General features: G+C 51.1%; 1 protein-coding gene across 1 annotated transcript in view; it reads left to right on the plus strand.

Annotated features, from left to right (window-relative positions):
- The window catches only part of CCDC88C (coiled-coil domain containing 88C), a gene marked incomplete at its 5' end in the record, with an annotated part of 152,360 nt that overhangs the window by 115,123 nt on the left and 26,770 nt on the right, over positions 1 to 10,467 (plus strand). Inside the window, 5 exons of the mRNA XM_011949794.1 lie at positions 283 to 424; positions 1,569 to 1,757; positions 2,877 to 3,038; positions 5,114 to 5,391; positions 9,143 to 9,286. Of these exons, the coding sequence (XP_011805184.1) occupies positions 283 to 424; positions 1,569 to 1,757; positions 2,877 to 3,038; positions 5,114 to 5,391; positions 9,143 to 9,286 (915 nt within the window). The remainder of the gene's footprint in view (positions 1 to 282; positions 425 to 1,568; positions 1,758 to 2,876; positions 3,039 to 5,113; positions 5,392 to 9,142; positions 9,287 to 10,467) is intronic.

A 10,467-nucleotide genomic window follows, 5' to 3' on the forward strand; every position in this document is an offset into this window, starting at 1 on the left:
CTCAAAAAAAAAAAAAAAAAAAAAATGGCAATAATTCCTGCCTCAGACAGTGACCGTAAAACTGTAGCTGTGGTGTCTCCTTTGAAGGTGTCACAGGTGTTTCTACCCAGGGAACCCCCAAGGGGCTCTGGGAAGATGAGTTTTGGCTCATGAGTTCTTCTGGACCAAAAACTGCAGTTCCGTAACCCAGCCTAGCGGAAGGAGTGATGTGTTGGCAGTGAGGACACTGGGAACTTGTGGAGAAGTAGATAAGCGATACTATTATATCTTTGTGTTTTCCAGAAAATACAAGATTTTGGAGGGCAGAAATGAATCAGCATTAAAAACAACACTAGCCATGAAAGAAGAAAAGATTGTGCTTTTGGAAGCACAGATGGAAGAGAAAGCGAGCCTAAATCGCCAGTTAGAGAGCGAGCTGCAGATGGTGAGCATGGAGGTTTCACTGTGCGGCCCAGCTGCCCACTCTCGGCCTCACCCTTTCCAGCCCCTCACCTGTATAGCAGAGGGGTGACCCAGATACCCGTTTTCTAGGGCAGGTGTGGATGCGCCGCAGGGTGACTGAGGGAGCCACCCTCAGAATCACACACACTGGGGCCAAACAGTACCAGAGTAAGAGTCACAGGCCTGCAGGGAGGCGGGCAGTGGCCTAGAGCAGCACCAAGTCCACCAGGCAAGATATGGGAACACCCGTGAGAGCCCTCCGTGAAACTGCACATCAGGCACTGAGCAACGGCCTGCAGAGTCTCACAGGAGCCTTCTGATGAGACAGACGGGTGCACAGGGACCCGTGAGGACATGCACATGTCTACTTCTGGGTGCATGCGTGCACACATATTTGTCACATGTGTGAACACACTTTCCACATGCATATAGATGTGTGTTCTCCACAGATGCACACTCTCCACATACATATGCACATGTTCTCCATAAACACATGCACATGCTCCTTACACATACACATGCATGCTCTCTACACACATGTATTATACATGTGCCGCCACATGTGCACACTCCACACAGAGACACATGCTCCTCACACACAGGTGTGCACACCCGACACGTGCTCTCCACGTGCACACTCTCACAGGTCATCAAGTGTGCACACTCCCCCCTTCCACACATGCGCTCTTCCAGCCTCAGTTTTGAACACGTGCCATGCTTCTTGGCTGCAGGATTGAATAGGAATCTGGATGAAGCCGCTGCAGCGCCGGCAGGGGCTTTGAGACCTCGTCCCTGTTCACGTCCTGTATCCTCAGCCTCACCTCTGTTTGAAGGAGTTGACAACTGAGGCTCAGGAAAGCAGGAAGCCATGTAGCTAAAGCAGGGACTGAGGCAGAAACGGGTTGCAGGCCCCCACCTCCCTGCCCTCTGTGGAAGGGAAGGGAAAGTGTAGGGCAGAGGGTCGGTGCCTTCCCCTCAAAAAAAAGGGAGCACGTCGCGCACCAGGGCGAGCGAGTGTGGGGAGTGCGGAGGGTGTGGTGTGGGCTGCCCTCAGCCACTCACTCAGGGCTCCAGGCCAGGCTGCTTCTGCCTAAAGCCTCCTTGCTCATTGTCACCCCCGCCTGTAGCTGAAGAAGGAGTGTGAGACCCTCAGGCAGAACGAGGGAGAGGGGCAGCACTTGCAGAACTCTTTCAAGCACCCTGCGGGGAAGACAGCCGCCAGTCACCAGGGGAAGGAGGCCTGGGGGCCCGGCCACAAGGAAGCCACCATGGAGCTTCTCCGAGTGAAGGACCGGGCCATCGAGCTGGAGCGGAATGTGAGTGGGCTGGCCTGGGCATGATCCATCAGGGAGAGAGAGAGAGAGAGAGAGAGAGAGAGAGAGACTGCCCTATCAGTAGTCCCACTGATGACTTGTCATTGCTGTAAAGAACACAGGAGATTTAGCCGGATCTAGTTGGACACGTCTTGAGTTGCAGGTCCCGGGGGCTCCTCTTCATTCGAGGTCCCTTCAGTGATTCTCACATCAGGGGCACACACAGTCTTCATGGCAATTCAGCCTCTTCCTGGAGTGTTGTGTCTTTCAGTGCCCAGTACCAGGGATTGGCAAACTCCACCCCCCACCCGCCTTTGTAAATAAAGTTTTATTAGCAGACAGTCATGCCCATTGTTTACAGGTTGTCGGTGGCTGCTTCCCCTCCAGTGACAGTGATTCTTTAGGTTGAGATGGAAACCCCATGGCTGGCAAACCCAAAAGTATTTCCTATCTGGCCCTTGCTAGAAAAAGTCTGCTAATGCATGTCCGTACCGCTGACTTTGATTCTCAACAATGACTTTATGAAGTTCAGAGTAGTGATTTTCATTATTTGATCGATGATAAAGCTGAAACAGAATTTAAGAGACTTGACCCAAAGCCCCATGCTAATAAGGGAGAGTAAAAGACTACGGGGTCCTGGCCCTTAGCCCAGTTGGTGGCAAACTTTAACATGGTCTTGATTAATCTCATGTAACGTGAAGCACCTTATTCTACTTGCTGTCACCTCTGAGTAAGGCTGTAGCCTGAGGCTTTGACTCTCTGTCCTGTGAGCTACTCAGGGTTGGAGTCAACGGGAGACAGAAATGCACTGTTAAGGTGTTCAACAGAAAACAAAGGAAAGCATTAAAGAGACAAAGGAAGTGGCTTTAACTCCAGCATGCACTCACCTCCCACTTACATACCTGGGTCTCAGGCAGTGTCCCCATGATGTGTAGCCTTTAAAAAAAAATTGCTGCTGATTATCTTTTTCAAAGAGAGAAAATATACTGCCCTCATCCAGCAGACCCTCGCTTTGGCTCCCAAAACCTCAACTTTTGAGAGTTCGTTACAACCCAAGTACCTGTGGCCAGTTAGCATTTACCCAGTTGGAGTTTGATTGGCTCATGCTTCCCGATCTTCTAGAACGCAGCTCTGCAGGCTGAGAAGCAGCTGCTCAAGGAACAGCTGCAGCACCTGGAGACCCAGAACGTGACCTTCAGCAGCCAGATCTTGACACTGCAGAAACAGAGCGCCTTCCTGCAGGAGCACAACACCACACTGCAGACCCAGACCGCCAAGCTGCAGGTGAGCGGGGCTCCCAGCGCTCCGCGGGATGTTTATCTGTGGCTCCTGGGGACCAACTGGGGGCGTTAGGACTCCTCAAAAGAAGCAGCAGATCAAAGCACAGAGCAGTTTGGGGTTTTGTTAATAGACCCGCAGCAAACAGTGATCAGTGAAGGGGGTGATAGTTTTTAAGCCATTTTTAGTGATTGAGAAAATGGCTGCATGGGCGAAAGTTTCATTTCTCTCCTTTTACTTGCATTCTTGTCCGTGTTTTCCAGTCTTTTCCTTGAGGTGTTATTAGGACTGACTTGGAAAAGAGGTTTCAGGATTAAGCTTGGTTTAACAAAGTTAACCAGATTTCTTTATGGTAGAACCTGGCAGAACTCTTTCTTTTTAAGCTAATGTAAGAGGGAAGTGTAGGATATGAAGAGGCTCCCAGACTGTTGAGCGCATCAAGTAGAACTAGGATTGTGCGCCACTTCAGATCCTTGTTTTCATTTACTGCTTGTAGACTGCGGGAAAATCATTTATTTATTACAGGTTTTATTTGTTTGTTTTTGAGATGGGAGTCTCACTCTGTCACCCAAGCTGGAGTGCAGTGGTGCGATCTTGACTCACTGCGGCCTCTGCCTCCCAGGTTCAAGTGATTCTTGTGCCTTGGCTAATTTTTGTATTTTTAGTAGAGATGGGATTTCATTAAGTTAGCCAGGCTGGTCTTGAACTCCTGACCTCAAATGATCCACCCGCCTCGCCTCCCAAAGTGCTGGGATTACAGGTGTGAGCCACCACACCTGGCCCTTTATTGCAGTTTCTGAGAAAAGTTTGAAAATATGTAACTTATGGGCAAGGACAATCAACAGGAAACTGTTTGGCAAAGAAATTGGAATTTGTTCTGCTAAGAAGAAAATAGTATATTGACTTACTATTTTGGATTTTTCTTACAGTCTTAATCTGGTTTTAATATCAGGGTAATTCTGGCTTCATAAAATAATTTGGGAAATATTCCCTTCTCTTCAGTTTCTGGTGATTTTGGATGTTGTTGGATGCAGAGGTATACAAATATCAATTATGTTAAGTAGGTTGATAGTATTGTTCAGGTATTCTATATCCTTATTTACAGATTTTCTGTCTACTTGTTCTAGAAAATAGGTTTTGTTTTCATTGTAAGAGACAGGGTTTCACTCTGTCACCCAGGCTGGAGTGCAGTGCTGCAACCATAGCTCACTATAACCTCCAACTCCTGGGCTCAAGCAATCCTCCTGCCTCAGCCTCCCAAGCAGCTGGGACTATAGGCATACAACACCATGCCCAGCTAAGGTAAAAATACCTTTTTTTTTTTTTTTTTTGGTAGAGATGAGGTCTCACTATGTTGCTCAGGCTGGTCCTGAATTCTTTGGCTCAAGTGATGCTTCTGCTTCCCAAAGTCCTGGGATTACAGGCCTGAGCCACCACAGCCAGCTGCAAAGAGGTTTTTAAAAAATTATCAAAGAGGGGCCGGGCGCGGTGGCTCAAGCCTGTAATCCCAGCACTTTGGGAGGCCGAGACGGGCGGATCACGAAGTCAGGAGATCGAGACCATCCTGGCTAACACGGTGAAACCCCGTCTCTACTAAAAAATACAAAAAACTAGCCGGGCGAGGTGGTGGGCGCCTGTAGTCCCAGCTACTCGGGAGGCTGAGGCAGGAGAATGGCGTAAACCCGGGAGGCGGAGCTTGCAGTGAGCTGAGATCCGGCCACTGCAATCCAGCCTGGGTGACAGAGCAAGACTCCGTCTCAAAAAAAAAAAAAAAAAATTATCAAAGAGGGCACAGCACCCAAGGGAGTTATCCAAGAAAAGGACATCATCTGCCCCAGCAGCTCACATTTGTGGCGAGTGGCTCAGGACTGAAGCACCCTCTGAGTGCCCGTCTATGTGGTTTAGTCCCCTTCCCACAGCAGTTCCTTAAGTTCTGGAACAGCCGTCCTGGGTACCCTCTGGATCTTCTGCCCTGAAGGTCCCGGCTATTTTCTTGTCTGCTCGAGCACTTGATCTGCTCCCCAGCCCTCCTAGCGCTGACTGTGGGGCCTGCGCCACGCCGCGCTTCTCCCTCTCGGCAGGTGGAGAACTCCACCCTGAGCTCCCAGAGTGCCGCGCTCACCGCGCAGTACGCGCTGCTTCAGAACCACCACACGGCCAAGGAGACGGAGAACGAGAGCCTGCAGAGGCAGCAGGAGCAGCTTACGGCGGCCTACGAGGCCCTGCTGCAGGACCACGAACACCTGGGCACGCTGCATGAGCGGCAATCGGCCGAGTACGAGGCCCTCATCCGCCAGCACAGCTGCCTGAAGACGCTGCATCGGAACCTGGAGCTGGAGCACAAGGAGCTCGGGGAGAGGTGGGGCCTAGGGAAGGAAGGGGACCTGGGGAGGGGTAGAGTCCGGAGGAGAGGAAGGCCCAGGGGAAAGGTGGGGCCTGGGGTAGATGGGTGGGACCTGGGGGAGAGGTGGGGCCTGGGGAAAATGGGTAGAGCCTGTAGGAAAGATGGAGAGGGCCTGGAGGAGATGGGTGGGACCTGTGGGTAAGGTGGGGCCTGAGGGAGAGTGATGGAGCCTGGAGGAGAGGTTGGGCCAGTGGAGAGGGGTGGAGCCTGGAGGAGAGGCGGGGTCTGGGGGAGATGGGTGGGACCTGTGGGAAAGGCGGGGTCTGGGGGAGATGGGTGGAGCCTGGAGGAGAGGCGGGGGCCTCATGAGGGATGGAGCCTGGAGGAGAGGTCGGGCCAGTGGAGAGGGGTGGAGCCTGGAGGAGAGGCGGGGTCTGGGGGAGATGGGTGGGACCTGTGGGAAAGGCGGGGCCTGGGGGAGGTGGGTGGAGCCTGAAGGAGAGGCCGGGGCCTCATGATGGGGGTGGAGCCTGGAGGAGAAGTAGAGCCTGGAGGAGAGGCGGGGTCTCAGGAGAGCGGTAGAGTTTGGAGGAGAGACAGGGCCTTGGGGAAGTAGGCAGGGCCCAGGGGAGAGGCAGGGTGTGTAGGGAGATGAAGGATGGTAGAGGTGGGGCCCCTGGTTAGGCCTGCAGCGGGGCCTTGGGCCAGGCCTGGGGAGACATGTCAGGCTACCCGGAGGACCAAGACTTCCCCAGCCCTCCCCTGCAGGAAATCTCTTCTCCGGCTGCTTCCCATTGTTGGGGCACCAGAGCTTTCCCAAAGGGAAGGAAATAAAACGTTACCTTCAGCAATTTGGAATTTGTGCAGCTGGAGACATTAGCAAGAAGGGGTCCTGTGTGGAGAAGGGGGTGCCTCTACTACTTCCAGTGGGCCTTTGGGGCCCTGATTCCTAAGGGTTCTCTTCTCTCTTTTCTCCCCAAAACAGAAATAAGGAGGGAATTCTCCATGGCTCCATTTGTAGGGGTGTGCCTTCTCTGGCTTCCCAGCTCTTTCATATCAAGGTCTCACTTGTTTTCTTTCATTTTAAATCTTTAATTATGGAAACTTCCGAACATATAGAAAGTAAGCAGAATCATCTAGTGAAACTCTTGTGTACGCGTCATGTGCCCTCGACAGTCATTTATGTCCTGCGGTTCTCATTTCGTGTGCAGCTCCCACTCTTCACCCCCACGCCCCATTTTTTACAGGTAAAACTTACATACATTGAAATGCGCACATCTTAACTTTGCACTCTTGACAGTTTAAGGTCTTGGGTTTTGTATTCATTAAGTCAGCCAACCTGGGCTGGGATTCTGTCTCCTGCTAATCAGTGATGGTACCAGGCACCAGCACAGAGCATGGCAGGATCCTGGGAGGGCTAGGAGAGGTAGGATGCTGCTCTCCAGAGTCTGAGGGGCAGGTGTGATGTGTACCTGGATCTGATGCATGAGAGAGATGTGGCTAAAGAGAGGCTCTCAGATACTTGGAGTACAACAGAGGGAGCAAGATCCACTTTCCTTTGCCTGGGAAGTGGCCCTACTGATGGTGTTTCCTTTGAAGCAGCCTCAACAACATGGCTAAGTGATCATTGGTTCTTCAAGGTGGGAGTGGGGAGGACATCTCCACGGTCAGGAGCACAAATGTCATGAGTCACCAAAGCCTTGTGTGGGCACTGATGATGCTTGTGGGTTCGTGAGTGGTGACAACATTCATTTATTCACTTACCAAGTGCTCCCTTTTTGTCTCTATCTGGAGTTCTTCACCCCTTTTATCCATCCAGATCTCCATCCTTCAGGGGCTGTTGAGGCGTCTGAAACTATAAGACTACTCCTTCCGGCCTAAAGTAACATCTTCTGCCTCTTGGCACTTTGATCTCTCCCTCATCTTCCCCCACCCATCTTGTTATTTGTGTGACATTTATTGTGTACGTGGTGTTGTGTCTAGACCTGGTAGGAGTTGCACCCAGTTGACACACTAATGAAGCATTTGTGTCCGTCTGATACCAGCATGATGCCCAGCGCTCACCAGGCACTTGTGTGCCTTATTCTTAGTGTTATGTTATGTCATGTCATGTCATGTCATGTTAAATAATGCCGTATTGCTTTATTTCTTTATTTATTTTGAGATGGAGTCTCAATCTGTCGCCCAGGCTGGAGTGCAGTGGGGTGATCTTGTCTTACAGCAGCCTCCACCTCCTGGGTTCAAGCAATCCTCCTACCTCAGCCTCCCAGGTAGCTGGGACTACAGGCATGCACCAGCACACCTGGCTAATTTTTGTATTTTTTAGTAGAGACGGGATTTCACCATGTTGGCCAGGCTGGTTTTGAACTCCTGACCTCAAGTGATCCACCCGCCTCGGCCTCCCAAAGTGCTGGGATTACAGGCATGAGCCACCGCGCCTGGCCCCCTTATTGTATTCTTAATGTGCATTCAGAGGGCAAAGGTTTTGGCAGGTGGAGTTTGGACTGTTGTTTTCCCTGCAGGTCCTTGCTCAATACAGCATGTGGTGGTTACTCAGTGCTTTTTGCTGGTTGGACAGATGACTGGAGGCCCCCTTGGTGTGTCTGCAGCAGGGCTACAGGTTTAGGAGTGTAGGTACATGGCACGTAAGGATGATGGTTCTCTCTTCTCATTTGACACTTTTAAATCAGAGACGCTCACTCACTCATTGGTCTAACAAGTATTCACTACGTGTCATTCCTCACACGGGGATTCAGTGGTGAGCAAGGCTTATAAAGTTTCTGCCCTGCAGTTGGATCATTGCTAATGGTTAGAGACATGCTTGATTAATGTGCTTTTCCAACAAGGTGCAGTGGAGTCCTGAAGAGAAAGGCTGGAAACCCCAGGGACACTGGCTAGTCTCTGTCAGATTGTCTTTGGGTGTGAGACACTCAGGAAGGGGTCTGTAGAGAAGAATTTGTCTCAATGGGGAAGATCAGGAGACCGTGCCTCAGACTTCTCAACACTTCCAGTCTGCTAGGAGATCCTGGGTCATGCGTAAACACACGAGGTTGAAACAGGCTGGGAGCAGGAGGGGTCAGGGCCTATGGGGGTGCATCATTGTACTCTGCCCCCCAGAGACAGCCAGTGCAGCCAACAAAGATAGATTAGAGCCTGGAGGGTAGGGAGAAAGTTGTGGGGAAGGTGAGGACTGTGGCTGAGGGGCCGAGGAGAGCTGCTGTGTGTATGTGACAGCTAGTCCCTGGCAGCTCCTGGGTGAGCCTCTGTGCTCTGGGGGAGGCCAGACTAAGAAAAAGTGGATGCAAGCATGAAGGGGAGAGGGAGAGGCTTCTCCAGCCCTTAGAGGGTGGGATTAGCTGTGATGTGCAGTGGAATTCTACTGTTTGTTTTATGGTTTGTTAGATTTATTTGTGCTTATTTATAATTCCCTAAAAGAGAAGGGCATGGAGCTCAGAAAATGTAGTCATCGCATTGTCAGGTGGCTAAAGGAAGAGGGACTGCTTTATCAGGGCATGGGGGGACTATGGAGACAGATCGGGCTGGAGGAAGAGGATTCCGGGCTCCGGGGCGCGGTACTGGCCTGGACGTGGCTCCCAGTGGCCGCACTCCCCGCCTGCTCCCTGCCCCATGCCTCTCACTTCTGCAGAGAGAATCTCCAGAGGAATCCCATTTTCTCACAGGAGACACGCAGATCCTCTGGGGTGTGAGTTACCTGTAGGAAAAGAAGGCCCTGGCCACACTCACAGGAGGTGTTTCCCTCCAACAGGCACGGTGACATGCTGAAGCGCAAGGCGGAGCTGGAGGAGCGGGAGAAGGTCTTGACCACGGAGCGGGAGGCGCTGCAGCAGGAGCAGAGGACAAACGCCCTCGCCGTGGGCGAGAACCAGAGGCTGCGGGGCGAACTGGACAGGTGAGCGCCGGCGCCCAGCCCTGCACGCAGCAGCATTCAGCACCCCAGATTCTGTTCAGACCCTCCTTGCATAGCAACCACTGAGAAGGTCGAGTCCCCTGGCAATGGTGGATTTTTATCCCTTGCTATGTGAACAGCTGGGTGGGTAAAATAAGCTAAAGGGTAACCCTAGCTGGTTGCTGGCATGCGAACACTCAGGTGACACCTGGGGATGGTGCATCATCTGAGTTGGGTGGTTCTCCCCCCGCCATCTCCAACCCTTGTGAGGATTGCATCAGGCACAGGTGAATTCATCATCTGGCGTAAGCCTGCCTCATGCTCATGAAGGAGAAGCTGCAGATTCCTCATGATTCACAGAGCCCCTATTTTTGAATCCACCTACTTGCTAAAGTTTTATTTGCCACCCCAAGACCAGTCTCTGTGGAGCTTTCGTGGACCCGTACCGAGTGGTGAAATGTGGGAGTTGCTGGATGCGCACGTTCCCAGCTGAGGGCACACACAGCAACACGCTGCCGCTTTGTTTCAGCTCCTACTGCAAACACACGTCCCTTTCAGAATCTCTTCAGTGCCACAGTTTTCATACTTTGTGCTTTCGGGAAGTGACTTTGCTGTTTAAAATGACCCACAATTGTAGTACTGGAGTGCTATTTCATGTTCCTAAGCAGAAGGAGGCTGTGATGTGCCTTACAGAGAAAAAAGTCTTAGATAAGCTTTGTTCAGGCATGAGTTATAGTGCTGTTGGCTGTGAGTATGTTACATAAGGTATCTTTAAACAGAAACCCACATAAAACAAGGTTATGTATTGATCAAGTAACAAAAATGTGACCAGAGGCTCCCAGGAACCTAATTCTATGTTTTTTCCCTAGGCTGGATGCTTCACTGTTCACTCATTCAGTGTTTACAGCAACTTTATAGAATATGACTACCACATATAATGAGAACCGACTATACTATTATTATATCTTTTTGACTTTTCTTTAAACAGATGAGGAAACAGGTTGAGAGAGATTAAATAACTTGTTCCAAGTCAGTATTTCTAGTGAATAGCAGAGTCAGGATGGAAACCAGGTCTTGTCTCTGCATTGCAAAGGCTTGACCATACGAAATTCTTCCTCCTCCCACATACTTGAATGAGTGTGTACAGGGGGTTAGAAACTCAGATACCTTGGCTCTCCAGGCAA

This window comes from Colobus angolensis, unplaced genomic scaffold (assembly GCF_000951035.1).
Source record: "Colobus angolensis palliatus isolate OR3802 unplaced genomic scaffold, Cang.pa_1.0 Scaffold3, whole genome shotgun sequence".
Taxonomy (NCBI): Eukaryota; Metazoa; Chordata; class Mammalia; order Primates; family Cercopithecidae; genus Colobus; species Colobus angolensis.